The sequence below is a fragment of the Schistocerca serialis genome, chromosome 6 (assembly GCF_023864345.2).
Source record: "Schistocerca serialis cubense isolate TAMUIC-IGC-003099 chromosome 6, iqSchSeri2.2, whole genome shotgun sequence".
Taxonomy (NCBI): domain Eukaryota; kingdom Metazoa; phylum Arthropoda; class Insecta; order Orthoptera; family Acrididae; genus Schistocerca; species Schistocerca serialis.
In genome coordinates this window covers 327,670,254-327,688,391 of record NC_064643.1, presented here as the reverse complement: position 1 = coordinate 327,688,391, position 18,138 = coordinate 327,670,254, and the positions used below count along the sequence as shown (strand labels likewise).

The following is an 18,138-nucleotide window of genomic DNA, read 5'->3' as shown; positions in this document are numbered from 1 at the left end:
TCTTTTCACTGTCCTCAACAACATGCAAAAGATTTATGACACAACGTAGTGAAACCACATCCTGGTTACCTACCCTTCATGAGTGGGGTCTCCAGTGTGTACTCCCAATTTTTGTCCAGAACTTGTTGTTGTTGTTGTTGTTGTTGTTGTTGTTGTTACTTTCAGTCTAGAAACTGGTTTGTTACAGCTCTCCATGCTGATCTGTCCTGTGCAAGGCTCTTCATCTCCGAATAACTACTGCAACCTACATCCTTCTTAATCTGCTTAATGTATTCATTTCTTGGTCTCCCTCTACAATTTTTATCCTCCACGCTTCCCTCCGACACTAAATTGGTGATCCCTTGATGCCTCTGAACGTATCCTACCGACCGATTCCTTCTTCTAGTCAAGTTGTGCCACAATTTTCTGTTCTCCCCAATTCTGTTCAGTACCTCCTCATTAGTTACATGATCTTCACCATTCTTCTCTAGCACATCATTTAGAAAGCCTCTATTCTCTTCTTGTCTACACTGTTTATCATCCATGTTTCACTTCCGTACATGGCTCCACTCCATAGAAATACTTTCAGAAAAGACTTCCTAACACTTAAATCTATACTCGATGTTAAAAAATTTCTCTTCTTGAGGAACGCTTTCTTTGCCATAGCCAGTCTACATTTTATATCCTCTCTACTTCGGCCATCATCAGTTATTTTGCTTTGCTCTGCATAGCAAAACTCATTTCTACTTTAAGTGTCTCATTTCCTAATCTAATCCCCTCAGCATCACCTGGTTTAATTCAACTACATTCCATTTATCCTCATTTCGCTTTTGTTGATGTTCATCTTATAGCCTCCTTTCAAGACACTGTCCATTCCATTCAGCTGCTCTTCCAGGTCCTTTGCTGTCCCTCAGAGAATTTCAGTGTCATCAGAAAACCTCAAAGTTTTTATTTTCCTCCATGGATTTGAATTCCTTTTCCAAAAGTTTTGTTTCCTTTACTGCTTGCTCAATGTACGGATTGAACAACACTGGGGGTAGGCTACAACCCTGTCTCACTCCCTTCTCCAACCACCGCTTGCCTTTCATGCCCCTTGATTCTTATAACTGCCATCTGATTTCTGCTCAGATTGTAAATAGCCTTTCACTCTCTGTATTTTACATCTGCCATCTTCAGAATTTGAAAGAGTATTCCAGTCAACGTTGTCAAAAGCTTTCTGTAAGTCTACAAATGCTAGAAACGTAGGTTTGCCTTTCCTTAGCCTATCTTCTAAGTCGTAGGGTCAGTATTGCCTTGCGTGTTCAAAAATTTCTATGGAGTCCAGACTGATCTTCTCCACGGTCACCTTGTACCAGGTTTTCCCATTCATTGGTAAAGAATTCGTGTTAGTATTTTGCAACCATGACTTATTAAACTGATAGTTTGGTAATTTTCACACCTGTCAACACCTACTTTCTTTGGATTGGAATTATTATATTCTTCTTGAAGTCTGAAGGTATTTTGCCTGTATAATACATCTTGCCCACCAGATGGAAGAGTTTTGTCGTGGCTGGCTCTCCCAAGGCTATCAGTAGTTCTAATGGAAAGTTGTCTACTTCTGAGCCGTTGTTTTGACTTAGGTCTTTCAGAGCTCTGTCAAATTCTTTACGCGGTATCATATGTCCCATTTCATCTTCATCCACGTCCTCTTCCATATCCATAATATTGCCCTCCAGTACATCGCCCTTGTATAGACCCTCTATATTCTCCTTCCACCTTTCTGCTTTCCCTTCTTTGCTTAGAACTGGGTTTCCATCTGAGCTCTTGTTATTCATACAAGTGGTTCTCTTGTCTCCAAAGGTCTCTTTAATTTTCCTGTTGGTGGTATCTATCTTACCCCTAGTGATATATGCCTCTACATACTTACATGTGTCCTCCAGCCATCCCTGCTTAGCCATTTTGCACTTCCTGTCAATCTCATTTTTGAGATGTTTGTATTCCTTTGCCTGCTTCATTTTCTGTGGTTTTATATTTTCTCCTTTTATCAATTAAATTCAATATTTCTTCTGTTACCCAAGTATTTCTACTAGCCATCGTCTTTTTACCTACTTGATCCTCTGCTGCCTTCACTATTTCATCTCTCAAAGCTACCCATCCTCCTCCTCCTCCTCCTCCTCCTCCTCCTCCTCCTCTCCTCTCTATTTCTTTCCCCTGTTCTTGTCAATTGTTTCCTAATGCTCTCTCTGAAACTCTCTACAACCTCTGGTTCTTTCAGTTTATCCAGGTCCCATCTCCTTAAATTCCCACCTTTTTGCAGTTTCTTCAGTTTTAATCTACAGTTTATAACCAATAGGTCATGGTCAGAGTACACGTCTGCCCCTGGAAATGTCCTACAATTTAAAACCTGGTTCCTAAATCTCTGTCTTACCATTATATAATCTATTTGAAACCTTCTAGTGTCTCCAGGCCTCTTCCATGTATACAACCTTCTGTCATGATTCTTAAACCAAGTGTTAGTCTTGAGTAAGTTATGCTCTGTGCAAAAGTCTACCAGGCGGCTTCCCCTTTCATTCCATACCCCCAGTCCATATTCACCTACTACGTTTCCTTGTCTTCCTTTTTCTACTATTGAATTCCAGTCCCCAATGACTATAAAACTTTCATCTCCCTTCACTCTTTGAATAATTTCTTTTATCTCCTCATACATTTCATTAATCTCTTCGTCATTTGTGCAGCTAGTTGGCATATAAACTTGTACTACTGTGGTAGGCGTGGGCTTCGTGTCTATCTTGGCCACAATATTTCGTTCAGTATGCTGTTTGTAGTAGCTTACCCACATTCCTATTTTCCTATTCATTATTAAACCTACTCCTGCATTACCCCTATTTGATTTTGTATTTATAATGCTGTATTCACGTGACTGGAAGTCTTGTTCCTCCTGCCACCGAACTTCACTAATTCCCACTATATCTAACTTTAACCTATCCATTTCCCTTTTTAAATTTTCTAATCTACCTGCCTGATTAAGGGATCTGACATTCCACGCTCCTATCCATAGAATGCCAGTTTCTCCTGATAACGTCGTCCTCCTGAGTAGTCCCCACCTGGAGATCCGAATGGGCGGCTTTTCTACCTCTGGAATATTTTATCCAAGAGGAGGCCATCATCATTTAACCATACAGTAAAGCTGCATGCCCTCGGTAAAAATTATGGCTGTTGTTTCCCTTTGCTTTCATCCATTTGCAGTACTAGTACAGCAAGGCTATTTTGGTTGATTTTATAAGGCTAGATCAGTCAATCATCCAGATGTTGCCCCTGCAAGTACTGATAAGGCTGCTGCCCCTCTTCAGGAACCAAATATCTGTCTGGCGTCTCTACAGATATCCCTCCATTGTGGTTGCACCTATGGGATGGCTATCTGTATCACTGAGGCATGCGAGCCTCCCCAACAAGCCTGCCAAACAGTGGCAAGTTCCATGGTTCATGGGGAACAGAATTTCTTGTTCCACCATAATTTCGGGTTTAAAGTTCGTGCTTCCCACAATATCCTCCATCTACTGCAGAATGGGGTCCCAGCCCTGTGAAGAGCCTACTCAAAGAGGATGGGGTCCATCTCCTACAGATCAAGCAACATAAAGTGCTGCTCAGCTATGCATTACACACTCGCTGCACTCCTGAGCATCCAGACTACCATATCCTTTTTCCTGGAATGGATACCGACCTCCCGTAAGAGACCCAAGACTGGATTCAGGGTCACAGTTCGTATAAAATGTCTCTGCTCTGTACTCTAATTTCCCCACTGTTACCTCTTGTCAGGGAGGAATTGTGTATACCTCCATGGTGTGTTATCCCATCCTCAGATGGGACTGAAAGACTGATTTTTCTCTGCCTGTTCCTGGTCAACCTTGATACATTTTGAGCCTCATAAGTGCTACATACTGAAGGCTTTATTGTCAGTGGATGAACCTGTTTTGCCTACACACTTGCAGGGTGCAGTGAACTACTCTCCCTGCCTAACGGATGTGTGTATTCACTGCAGAACTGGTGGCCATTGCTTGAGCTCTGACACCTTTGTTGTAGCATCGGCAAGATATTCTTAATCAGCAGTGACTCCCTTAGTAGACTTTGAGCTATCAGTCAGTGCAACCCTCAACAACCATTGGTTGTGGCTATCCAGGATCTCCTTAATGGCCTCCACCAAGCTGGATGGTCAGTAATCTTTGGATGGACCCCTTGTAACTGTGGGGAAACGAACATGTTGGCTGGTTGGCTACCAGGATGCTTACATTGGAGCTGGGGTCCTGTCCTGGAATTGGACATGTTGGAGGCTTGGAATACTGATTTTCTGGTTTCACTGAATAAACTGTGCACCATAAAGGAGACCATAACCATAGTGCAGTCTAACCTTCATGCTTTGGCCACGCTAGGCAAAACCATGGGCACATTCTCTGATGTGAGGATCCACTACATAGTCAGTGTGGTGCCCATATGATGGCCTACATCCTACTGGACTGCCATAATTTGGTAATGTTGTGGTGACTCCATTAACTTGCTTAATGCAGCACCTTGTTCTGCGGACAATGCCAAAGCAGCTGATCTGGCTTTATATTTTACCCATGAATGTAATTTTTATTCCTCTCTGTGATGTAAGGCACATTGGCCTCATCAGCCGCTTTTGGAATTGGAAGGTTGCCCGTTGCCTCTTGCAACCGTGGGGTCCCTTAGCTGCAATTAATGGTCTGGCCTGGCTCATGCCCTTCCTGCTTTTTTAATTCTTCTTCTTTTTTTTTTTTTTATTATTTTCCATCTACTGTTGGTTTACTGTCTCGTTGTCATTGTTCTTTCCTGAGATTTTATCAGTTTGTCTGTGTAGCCAGTTTCCTTTTGGTAAAGGAGGGTGTGAAAGCACTCGTTGGATGCAGAGGGTTTATCTCCCATTGCATAATCTGTTTGGGAGTTCCAGCTGCTTTGGAGGTTAATTTGGATTTTTCTTTTCTGTCCTTTCTCTCTGGGAACTTTTCCCTGCTTGACACACACAGTTTTGTGGAACCGATGGCCTCAGTTTGGCCCCTTAAACCCCATCAGTCTGTCCATCATACTTTTTTTTTGTGCCTGACAATGACTCAGTGCTTCTCCTGTTAAGTGAAAAGTAATGTTAGTTACATCGGAAGTTGACATGTTCGTTGTAAACTTGCATGGCAAGTGGTGATGTTCTGCAGACAGAAGTCAATATTTACATATCCAGGCAACTATTTTCTTTGAAAAATACCAGTGTGCTGGAGAAAAAATATTATATTCACAAGTAAAATAATGGAAGGCAACCACTCACCTATAGCAGTTTTATGCGTGTTGTAGAGACAACAGGTAACAGTAAACAGTGTTCACAAGTTTTTGAGCTCTGGCTCTTTTTCTAGTAGAAAGTACACACACACACACACACACACACACACACACACCAAAGCTAACACTTCTGCAGCTGCGAAAACATTGATTATTGGCAGCAGTTGCCTGGGCTGTGGGCTGATGCATGGGGAGGGGCTAGGGAAGGATGCAAGAGGCAGGGAGGGCTAGTGGGATAGGCAGAAGGGGGAAAGACAGATAACTCAGAATCTGCACAACAGGACAAAAGGGATTCAGAACAGTAGAGCATATAAGAGATGTAGAAAGGAGGAGGGTGAAAGAGGAGTATGGAGACAAAGAAGAGAGGGGTGCAGGGAGGGGGAAGAGGGTGACAAGGGCTGGAAAGGCGGGAAGGGTATGGGGGGGGGGGGGGGGGGGGGGGAGAGAGAGAGAGAGAGAGAGAGAGAGAGAGAATAATACCTCCACTTTCCCAGCTGTCATCCATTGTGCCCAAAAGTCACTTCCTTGCAGCCTCGCAACCTACCTGCAATGGGAAGTATGAGTTGTCAAAATATACCAATAGCCTGACATTATGCTGTCCATCTCATCTGTCAGACATTATGCTATCCATCTCACCTGTAAACAGAACTCCTGGGTAATCTCCTCTGACACCAGTAAGCCTGTTAAACATCCACAGACCACCTCTCCTCTGATCACCTATTATCACCCTAACCTTGAAAAGCTCAACCACATGCTTAATCAGGACTTTGACTTCATTTTTCATGCTCTGAGATGAGGGATATTGTATCCACATCACCCAAAGAAGTCTTCTACTGCCCACCAAACCTGCAGAATGTCATTGTTCATGCGTGTTTCCATCCCCACCGATGGATCATTTCATTGTGGTTGGCCCAGGTGCTAGACCTTCCCCATACACTCATCCACCACCTCCTGCCACAGTCAGGTCAGAGGCATTTACTGTCCTATTAAAGGCAAGGCCATATATGAAAGCAAAGCAACCATGTTATGTATCAGCTATGCTGTGTAAAATTTTATATAGGCGTACCAGGTAAGCAATTGTCTCCTTGCTTGAATGGCCACTGCCAAACTGTGGCAAAGTGCACACTTGGTGCTCCAGTTGCTGAACATGCTGTGCACCACAGCCAAAATGACTTAAACAGTTGCTTCACTACTCGAGTCATTTATATACTCCCTTCCAGCTCTGGTTTTTTTCCTTTAAACTGCATAGGTGGGAATTGCCTGTTCACCAATCCTACACTCTCCCAATCCTCCTGGGCTCAGCATCCACTAACCTGTTTCCCACAGCCCCCATCTTACCTTTTTTCTTCTCTCTTCTGTCCAAACCACTTCTTCACCAGCTACATCATGTACTGCCTCCTCCTACCACCTCCAACCCCTGCCCCTCACTCCCCCATGCAGGCACTCGCACATTCTCTACTCTCTCTCTCTCTCTCTCTCTCTCTCTCTCTCTCTCTCTCTCTCTCACTCACACACACACACACACACACACACACACACACACACACACACACACACACACACTCCCTCCACCTGTCTCCTTCCGTCTTTCCACCCCTCACCACTCCATGTTTCCGTCTCCACCTTCCTCCTTTTTCCACTGTCTCTCTTTCTGTAACTCTTATAATTATGGTCAGCTCCTCAGAATTCCGTTTGTCTTGTTGTGCAACCACTGAGTCACCTGTTTTTCCTGCTCCTGCCCTGCACTGCCCACTACCCCCTCCTCACCTCATGCATCCTTCCCTACCCTTTCCCCACGTTCATCAGCCAACTGTTCTCAATAACTGCTAAAAACATTCAATAGCCAATATCACATAAATATTCCCTTTTTTTTAAAAACTACCAGTTTCAACAGACTTGCTGTCATCTTCAGGTCTCAGAAATCCTTTTGTTATGAAAGGTCTTTATTTTATGCTGGACCTCATGCCAAATTGTCATGTGGATAAAAATCAGTCCATTATACAAGGTTTGTCATAACTAAAATATTTAAAAACATAAAGCACCTTGTGCAGATGGTCGTATATATCATTCACAGATGGTTGTCATGTCATAAAAACACAGTACACAGCACCACACTTGTTTTCATAAGCTGGACATATTCTTAAATATTTAGAATATTTTTAGCCACATAAAAATGTAAAATCAACACATTTCATAAGAAAAAGATTTTTTAAGACCTCAAGATACAGTAAAGTCTGTCGAAACCAGTTGTTTTCAAACAAAGAAATATTTATGCGATCTAGGCTGTTGTTGAATGTTTTTAGTGAGTAAAACAGATCACTCCTTCGGTCTTCGCAAAATGAGAAATTTTCATGCTCTCAATAATTAATAATCAGTGTTGCCATGGTAGTCTCTCTCTCTCTCTCTCTCTCTCTCTGTCTGTCTGTCTGTCTGTGTGTGTGTGTGTGTGTGTGTGTGTGTGTGTGTGTGTGTGTGTGTGTGTGTAGGAGAAGAGCCAGAGCTCTAAAGCTAGTGAACATTGTTTTCCATTATGTGTTGTCTATGCACCACACATCAGTCTGCTATAGGTGAGTGTATGCCTCTCCCTTATTTTACATTTTGTTTCATCCAGGAATATAGTTGACAATTTGTGAATAATTATACAGACTGACCTATATTTATGAAAACAACATAAACCATAATAACTTGGTGACTAAAGCAAGTATTACGCAACAACGTGAAAATGGAAGTGGTTGATTTTTCAATAAGACTTGTGCCACCATAAGTTTGCATGGTATCTGATATCATTTTACAAATTGAGATCACCATTAACTCCTTGTTGAAGAAAGTGTTCATTTTGCCACAAATTTTTCAAAGTGACTTCAGATTTTTATAAATGCTGGTTCTACGTGCAAGAAGGATAGCACTTTCTGGTGGGTGGTCAGAAGATGGCAAGAGTATTGAATGGAATAAGAGGTACAAAAATGAGAAGACAACAGCAGTGCTCTGTTGTGAACATCACACATAACAAGATGGGAATTACATGGGATTTCAGAATGACATTATCATTTGGAAAACTGAATGATAGAACAAGAATCAAGTGACCATTGATGACAAGAGTGAAATAGTCATGAATACAGCACAAAAAGAAGACTGAGGAGAAGCCTGGAAAGTATAAAATTTGAAGTTGAAATTAAAGGATAGAAATAAGTGATGATACTACAGTAAAATTATAAATTAAATTCATAACAGTCATAATACAATGACAGAGTAGAAGTACAATATTGATCAGTTACAGGATGGCAGTTTTAGAAGCTATATAGCAGGAGCACAGGAAGAAGATAAAAGGAAGTAAAAATAAATTAAACAAAAGGAATATAGGAAGAATAAAAGGATGGTTTAGAGCAGGTGGTACATTGCTGAGGTTGTCAATAGAGCAGACTCGAGCCCCTGCAGATCATACTCCTTCCCTTGAACAACTGCAGTCACATTTCACAAAGTAAGCCTTAGAGTTGAAGTGGGTGGATAAAATACAAAACAAAGAAATTCCTGCTGCGATGTTCAAAAGCAGTAAAAGGGAAAGTTTTAGAGCTAAACAAAGATTGTAATGTGTAAAAAAATTATGGTTAGCAGATGATAGAGCAAGTTGGAGTGCTACACTGAACCACCGGAAGATACTAATGTTATCAGAAAATAACTGCCATTTTTGTGAAGAGTATGTGCTGTCATAGAGCAGGTAGGAATACTGTAATATGGTGGTGAGTAGTCCTAAACATACATCTATATCCCCTGTTAAGGTGTAACTTCCCAAAGAACAACTCAAAACAGCGTGGGAGTGAAGTCTAGAACCTTGCAACTGTCAATAGAATACAGGGAAGGAACAATTACTGCATATATCATTCATTCATTAAAATGATAATCCTTTTCATTATAGTTTTAAAGATAATTGTGATGTTGTAGTTAATCTGTGACCGCATCTGAATTTATTTGTCTGTTCATTATATAATTTTAATTTTTTTTGCAGTTCCAAGGGTGCTACCAGAAGCACGTTGCCAGCAGTCAATTATGTACCACCACAGAGACTGAAGTTCAACATTTCGGATGACATAAAAACAGTTATTGAAACAGCTGAAACAAACCTTGACATGTAAGCTGTCTATTATGTGTGTGGTTTTAAGAGTGTGTCACAGATTCTTCACCAAACTTGACAATGATAATTTATTTTCACCAGCTTGTAATTTCACTTACTTTATGGTTTTGATTCCTTCACTCTTAATCTACTGCCTGCAGGGCAGGTTTATTTAAAAACAGAAAATTAGATTTAACGAGTAATGATCCTCACTCCAATCGTAGTAGCCCCCTCGGCTATATATACACAGTTGCCAACATTTCTGGAGGTCTTGGAAGCAAGCAGGGAAATTTTCAACTGTGATGCTTTTAAGCTCATTTATCACATCCCATTGAATGTCTGCTATGTCTTGACAAAGCTTTGTCTTGTTACCTTCGTGCTCACAGTAACAGGAAAAAATCACAAGAGAAGAGGTAGCAAATGTAGCAGATGTGAGATGGCAATAACAGAATGCCTGGCCAGATATTCAGTTACAGAGAAAGCAGTATTAGTCTTGCATTGTAATACAGTAAGAACCAGTCCTAAGATTGACACAAATTAGGGTGGCAATGTTGAATTGCTTGTCACAAACATTTGAAGACTTCTACGAAAACAGTTTGGTTCACTGTTTGACCCAAACGAACGTGCTCATGGTAAACTGATCTTTTACTGTCAAAGAACGAAATCAACATTGTCTTTGTTTTTGAAGGTCGTTGCTAGACTTTTTTCGAGGCTGGTGGTCCAGGACTCCACCATTCATCACTTTGATGTTTCGTGTGAGGGTCATGCTGGTAGCACCAACTTTTAATCTTTGGCAGAAATGTGGCTTGTGTCCAGTAGTTCAGCAGAAATTCTTCATGTTTCCTCTTTCTGTTCATCAGTTAGTATGTGAGGGACAAGTTTTGCATTAAGTTTCCATTTCCCTAAATTTTCACATAAAATGTTATGACACATATCACAATTCAAATTAAGTTTTTCTGGTATTGTACACAGAATTACTTGATGGTCTTCTTGCATTAACTGCCCCCTGCTCCATGTTTGCATGGGTATTTGCTGTAGATGGGCTACTAACTCTGGGATTGTCTTGCACTCAATCTCTGCCTTCACAAAATCTTTTGTGGCAGTTGAAAAATAGACTTCTTGAAAGTGCCTCACCTGCATATACTTGCTTAATCATTGTCTATATTTCACTAAGGGTTTTCCTGAGCTTAACGCAGAACTTAAAGTTCATTTTTTGCTCACAATCTGTATCCATTGTTTTGCTGTAACTAATGCGCCAAGAACGCAAACAGTGTGTTGCTAAGAATAACCCCGCCACTTAGTGAGTTTGTGCGGAAACTTGGCCAAGGTCATTTCGAGGATGCGCACATACCAGGTAACATATAAACATTTGTTTCTTTTCATTACTGCAAACTCAGAAATACAAAAAACCTGTCCTGAAACGTATCTGACAAAGGGGATAGGTTTTATTGTATAATTTCAGATAAGCTCCAAGATTTCGTATTGAAATCCTTTGCTGTTTTTGTTCCTTGTCTTTAATGTCGCAACATTTTCTGGCATTAAGCATTAGCAAATGAATAAAACAAATGCTAATTATTAAAATATTTACTCCTGTAGTTTTATATTTCATTATTTTAATTTCTGAATTACATATGCCACTATTACATTATTATTATTATTATTTCCTTCACTTTCTCAGACGTTAAGTCCGTTTAAAAATGGAGTGACGCGGACCTTGATCAAGCGTCACTTCCTTTTAACTGTACGGTATGTGTTATATTGCATTTAGGAACTTTCGGGTAATTGAACATGTATCAATAATTACGGATTTCTGTAGTTGTATATATATGTTTGGATGTTATTATTATTATTATTATTATTATTATTATTATTAGGTTTTTGTTTTTGAGCTTCTGATCGTACCCATTTCCTTAAGAATAGGTTGTGTCAAGAATTAACTATTAAATGATGTTATGGTTAAGTGTTAATGGTTAATTGTCATTATGTAACAATCAGATCACTGTTTGATCTACAAAAGTTTGAATTTTTGTTTTTGCTTTTATTTATGATTAAGAGCATAAAAGTTTTCATGGTAATAAAAAAGTTATTTTCGCAGCAATAAACTATAGGCTATAGGAAGTGCGACAAATTGTTAATAGCATATTCTCATTGATACAATTTCCACTAAGTCGTGTGACAAATTGAACAAATACTGGAGTTGGTATTGGTGATGGGCAACTTTGATCCCTGGCCTGGCCATCATGATTTGTTTCCTAGGGGATGTCCTTAAACCATACTAACAGAGTAAAAAACTAATCTTTTGAAACCAATAAGCAACTTGTAAGGCAGAAATTCTAGCAATTTAATGCCATATCAGTGATCTGAATATCTAGAGAGTAGTGTATTTACACAACTGGTGCTTCATTTAGTTCATGAAACTGAGTAAAACTCATTCTAATTCATACTACTCCAAGGTAATGTAATTAAGAACAACAAATCAAAGCTACACTTCCATGTCAGACATCAGCAGCACAAACAATCTGAGGTGGTAGCTGTAATCAAGCTGCACGAATGTTATTGATATGCTTCCTGCAGGAAAGCATAATCAGTTTCCTTCCATGTTCGACTACAATGGCTCTGTCATCATTGAGTTTTCCATTAGTGGAACAAAAAAAGCAAATGATGTCACATTGTTTCCATTACATGACATAGCCACAACTTCAGGGATCTCCATCCAGCAACAGCTCATTTTCACTGCATATTGAGAAGGAAAAAAAGTGCTACTTAAAATTAATATCTTGGTGAATAGGTGCATATTTTCATACATTGATTCAAATTACCATGCATTTCATTGATATTAACATCATTTCCATATCTCTGCTGATCTCTGATATCTTTTTTCTTTTAATTACAGATAATTTGTAATTTAAAAGATGTACTTTTAACATTGTGAACTTCACAGAATTACATGTGCTATTTCATGCCTTAAAATTGCTCTTTTACATTATTTTCAGATTAGTAAATGATCTTGAGATGGCTTGTTTCAAATTTCCAAACTTTGGGAAGGATTTCATAAAATCTCAAAAGCTTAGTCCAGACAGTTTTATACAGATGGCAATTCAGTTAGCATATTACAGGTATGATAGACTTAAAATACTTAACTTACAATGTGTGCTACCATTGGTGTGGGACAGTCAAATTATGTCTAAGGAGGACTTCCTTTTTTGTCTTATTAAAAATCTACACACTATTTTGTTTTCTGGTGTATGTAGAATTTAAGTGGTCTAGTAGAAAGGTGATATCATCATGATTCATTTAGGTGAGCAGATCCTGGTTCCATAACAGTTTGTCCTGATGTGCCAGTCACTGTAGTTGGTACGTAGGTGTGATGTGACTGTCGATAACACCAACTAGTCAACATTATTTGCACCTTGGCATTACCAGCAGTAAAAATATTAGTGCTCTGGTACTTTAAGCAATTATCAGTTGTTGAAATCTGTCAGTCTCTTTTTTTTCCCCTTCTACCCAAAAAATTGGTTTTAAGTAGGTGAAGCAAAGAATTTATTAGAGATTTTCAGAAAAAAATGAGTGAAATGTTTCAGTAAATGAGTAATTGGGAAAGCTGGTCTTCTCCAGTGGTGATTTTACATTGCCAAAACGCAGCCATTCATGGTGTAATAAATGTTTGAACTTTCTTTAAAATAAAGTAAACAGTGATGTATTGCTAACATGAAACAGAAGCCTTAAATGATGTTGCTAGATATAACTCCCATTCACACAACTGTTAAGTTTATGGAGCTTGGTACAAAATTCCTTGGCTCCAGTGTATTCCCTACACGTCCTCATCGAAGCTAGGGTGCAGATTGAGAAGTAAAATTAACCATCAGTGAATTTCATATTTAATAATAGCATAATAAATGTTCAAAATATTAAATTTCTGTAAATCATTCACACAAGACAGAACTCGTAAAATGACTCGGAAAGATACCGGAGAATGCAGCACATAAGGTGTAGAAAGACAACAGCAAAGTACAGGTATCAATAAGTAAAGATGAAGTGAAGGATTACATAGTCCTATTTTTAACTGATTGCCCTGAAAGAACTTCATTGATGATGGTGATACTAGCAGAGTGTCGAAATACAGTAATTTGTGCTTCTAGTTCCATGTCATCATTGTAACAGAAGCCTGGTTTTTATTCAGATACATTATTCTGCATAAAAATTGGCTTACACTGTCACAAATTCATGACATTGTTTTGGATAGTTAGGATTTTTTAAAAAGAAATGGGCACTGTCTTAGTGTCTCTTGTATAATGTGTAACAATTTGGACAGTTGCAGTCTTGTAAAAATGTAAAATTTTAACTATAAACTCTGTGAAATATCTTGTAACTGGAGAAAATAAACAAAATGAAAAGATGAAATTAAAATGCACCCCAAGTGTCACATTAAACAACAAAGAAAGGAAAAAAACTACTGCATTTTTCTTTGTCATCAGTGGAACGTTGCTATTAAAATCCTCAAATGTGCAACCACTAGTCTCTGCTAGTTTACTCCAAAGTTCCTTAAATTTTTAAACATTCTGCAATGTTCATGTTGTTGTTCCTCATGTAATCTTCTGTTCTGAGTGATTTAACTTTCTGTAAAATAACTCCTATCAACTTAGGCTCTTTTCTTATGTCTAGTTTGTAAAAATACCTGAAGCTCCTGTTGCTCTGAGTTGTAGTGGTTTATTTTATCTTCTAGACAATCAGGTAGTGATTAAGAGGAAATGAAGAAGTGGCACTGTTTCTCATAAGAATATTTGGTGTCATTTAGCATGACCACATGCTGCACAGCATGATGAATTCAAGGCAGTCATTCGCAATAGTCATTCCAATTCATAAGTGCTGCAGGAAAAGGCAGAAGACAGATGTCATCTGATATCAGTTGTCCAAAGCTGTTAGCTATTAGAGTTCAAAATTGTGCTTGTCAAGCTCAGAAGTTTGAATATAAATGTTACCTGTAGACCAAATCAGTGAACTCAACAGACTAGCTGCAGAGCTCATGCACTTTGCTGTTAGACAGAATAATCTTTACATAGCTATAAGAAAGGATATTCATGTTCATAGCATTTCATATAATTTTCTGATTATGTTATCTGCATAACAGATAATTCCAAAGAAATCTTCATCATACCGTGTAGAAGACTTCTAACAAATATTTATTTACATTTCTTTTAATTTCAAGGACAGGTTTTGTTTAAACTTTTACTGAAAAGGACACAGTAAATTCCCGATTAAATAATGCAAGGCCAAAGAAAACTCTTCCAGGGCAATATGTTAATTACTTATTAATTTACTTTTGTACAAAATTATAATTAAATTCCATGCTTAAATTTTATAGGCAAGGGTTGAGTTTATACTCCAAGCTGGTTAATCATGTATAGAGCATGTTTTATCATCCTGCTAATATCTACTTTAAATGGTCACTTAAATTAGGTTGGTGCATAAGTTCATAGCATTTTTCCATAATTTTAAAAAACATAACAGGTACACATAACAGAGACTTTATTCATCAATAATATATTCCTCCTTCACTATTCACAATACTGGGGTAACTTTTTGACGCCGCAATTGTAGAAATTGTGTGATTTTGAAGTGAAGAACTCATCGAGCCATGTTCGGAGCACATTTTCATCCAGGAAGGAGGTTCCTTGAAGGTTGTTGAATAGATAGTGGGAAAAGTGAAAATCTGAGTGCGCAAGATCAGGTGAATAAGATGGGCGTGGAATTACTTTCCAATCCAAATTCTGTATAGTGCTTTTTCTCAGTCTAGCAGAATGCAGGTGGGCATTATAATGGAGTAGCACCACACAGACTTCCTAGTTGTTCTTGGATTGCATCTGCAAGACATCTCAGTTGTTGGTAATAATGTCAGCAGTGATGGTAACACTTCAAAGAAGCAATTCATAGTACATTACACCATCATTGTTCCACCAGATGCATAAGATTATCTTTCGTGATCTGTGCACGTCTTTGTATAGGGAGTTGCGGCTTTGTTTGGGCTCAACCATTCATTTCTTTTCCTTATGTTAGTATAAACACAATGATACGGGATAGGAAAGGTTGGAGCTGTTCATGACCAATTCAAGACAAGCAAGCAGAGATGCACTTATCGCCATCTGTTGACTATTGTGGTTTTAGGAATTTTTGCACCTACCTCATTGCATGGAAAAGTCTCAAAATGGTGCAACAATCACATTTCATCAAATTTGCCAGTTCTCGAGTACACTGACATAGAACAGTGCAGATTAATGTGTTTAAACAATCTTCTTCAAACCCCAAAGGTCTTCCTGAATATGGAGAGTAACTAACGTCAGAACAATCCTCCTGAAAACGTGTAAACCATTTCCTTGCTGTTTTCTGCCCACCTGCATTAGCCCCATATGTGGCACAACATTTCTGGCTGCGTCTGCTGCTGTCACCCCTCTGCTGAACACAAAAGAAGAATGTGTTTGAAATGTTCAGATTTCTCCACTTGATGCTCAATTTTCTAGTCTCCACGGCTCCACTCTCTGTCTCCAAATGATGAAATAACGATATGTCAACTCAAACAACAACAGTGAGCTACAAATAAAAAAAATTATAATCAATAAATAAACCCATAGCAACCTGAATACCAACATGTGAAACAAAAGCACTATGAACTTATGCACAATTCAATTACAGGAATGCTACTATCATGGCTAATCATCTTTCATTTGCAGAACATTTAATCTGTAAGTATGTAAACAGCAGACTCTTTACCAAAGAATCTTAGTAGTGAGTCAATTTCGCTTCCTTGAGTGTCTGCGTAGCTTGTCTGAGGGGACTACAAATGGTAACCACCTTTTCTCCTTGTATTTTCTTATAAGCAAATACACCTATTTTAAAACTTGGAAAGTATTTTCTTCAGAATTGCTCAGCATGTAACATTGTGTGCCAGTTTTTTCCTCATAAAACATCCAAAAAAGGCTTATAATGGCTATTGTAACATACTATTGCTTATTTACGTAGAATTATATTTATTTAAAAACAAAGATGATGAGACTTACCAAACAAAAGCGCTGGCAGGTCGATAGACACACAAACAAAGACAAACATACACACAAAATTCAAGCTTACAGTAACATTTTTTTCTGTAAGTATCCTATGACAGCATTGAGAGGCTAATTATGTCTTGATTTGGAAGATATTATTTAGCCCTCCTTGAAGTGCTACTTAGCATTATGAAATACTCTTGTTGATAGTCCTTGAAAACTCAAGTTAATATCATGTACTGTAATAAAAAGCTATGTCCATTATAATTATCCGGGCTGTTATGCCGTGGTCGGTTGATGAATTCTGAGGTGATTACCAACGTTTTGTCTCAGACTGCGGGAGACATCTTCAAGGGGGTCCGTAGCTTGATGGAAGGTCCAACACACACACTGGCTCGCTACTGACTGCCGCTAAATTCCGTGTCCGCGCGCCCCCGCGCCGCGGCGTGACGTCACGTGTTTTGAAAACGTCAGTGCAATTGGCCGCTGTCCGTCGCCGTCGATCGCCGTTGCCATCACCCAGTAGTGGATGAGTGGTACACATCTTCTTTAACACCGGCATCCATATACCGTTTAATTTGACGCCTCTCTCTCTCTCTCTCTCTCTCTCTCTCTCTCTCTCTCTCTCTCTCTCTCTCTCTCTCCCCCCCCCCCCAACCCCTTTGGCCCCTCTCTCTCTCTCTCTCTCTCTCTCTCTCTCTCTCTCTCTCTCTCTCTCTCTCTCTCGCCCCCTCTCTCTCTCTCTCTCTCTCTCGCCCCCTCTCTCTCTCTCTCTCTCGCCCCCTCTCTCTCTCTCTCTCTCTCTCTCGCCCCCCTCTCTCTCTCTCTCTCTCTCGCCCCCTCTCTCTCTCTCTCTCTCTCTCGCCCCCTCTCTCTCTCTCTCTCTCTCTCGCCCCCTCTCTCTCTCTCTCTCTCTCTCTCTCTCTCTCTCTCTCTCTCTCCAACCCCTTTGGCCTCTCTCTCCCTCTCTCTCTCTCTCTCTCTCTCTCTCTCTCTCCCTCTCTCTCTCTCTCTCTCTCTCTCCCCCTCCTCTCTCTCTCTCTCTCTCTCTCTCTCTCTCTCTCCCTCTCTCTCTCTCTCTCTCTCTCTCTCTCTCTCTCTCCCCAACCCCTTTGGCCTCTCTCTCCCCCTTGTTCGTCCTATTTTACCTTCCCTTCCCTTCCCCTATCGAGTGAGATGACACAATGGTTAGCACATTGGCCTCACATTCAAAATGACAATGGGTCAAATTAACATATGGTTTTCCATTATTTCCCTAAATCACTTCCTTTGAAAGGGCAGGGTTAATCCCCATCCTTGAAACATTCAGAATGAGCTCTGTCTCTAATGACCTTGATGCCAATTGGACATTAAACTGTAATCTTCCTCCCTCCCTCCCTCCCTCCCTCTTCCCCATATCACTTCATTCGCCCTCTTGTTCTCTCCCCGATTCTCATTCCTCCTCCCCTCTCCTCCCTCCCCCATCACCTCCCTCTCCTGCCCCCCTCACACACACACACACACACACACACACACACACAACACACACACACACACACACACACACACACACACACACACACTCTTTCTGCTGCTCCTACAATTCTCATTTACCTCCTCGACAAAAGTGATGTTACAAATTCTCAAAATCATTCATGGCAGCTGTAAAGTAGCAAAATTTAGAAAAACATGTTAGTGGGTGGTAAGGTGCAGGCC

The 18,138-nt window shown here is 39.8% G+C and overlaps 1 protein-coding gene across 3 annotated transcripts in view; it reads left to right on the top strand.

Moving 5' to 3' along the window:
- Window positions 1–18,138, top strand: part of LOC126485101 (carnitine O-acetyltransferase-like) — a 99,933-nt gene that overhangs the window by 77,159 nt on the left and 4,636 nt on the right. For all 3 annotated transcript variants that reach the window (XM_050108723.1, XM_050108724.1, XM_050108721.1), the window contains exons 10-11: window positions 9,302–9,424; window positions 12,400–12,522. In XM_050108723.1, the coding sequence (XP_049964680.1) occupies window positions 9,302–9,424; window positions 12,400–12,522 (246 nt within the window). The remainder of the gene's footprint in view (window positions 1–9,301; window positions 9,425–12,399; window positions 12,523–18,138) is intronic.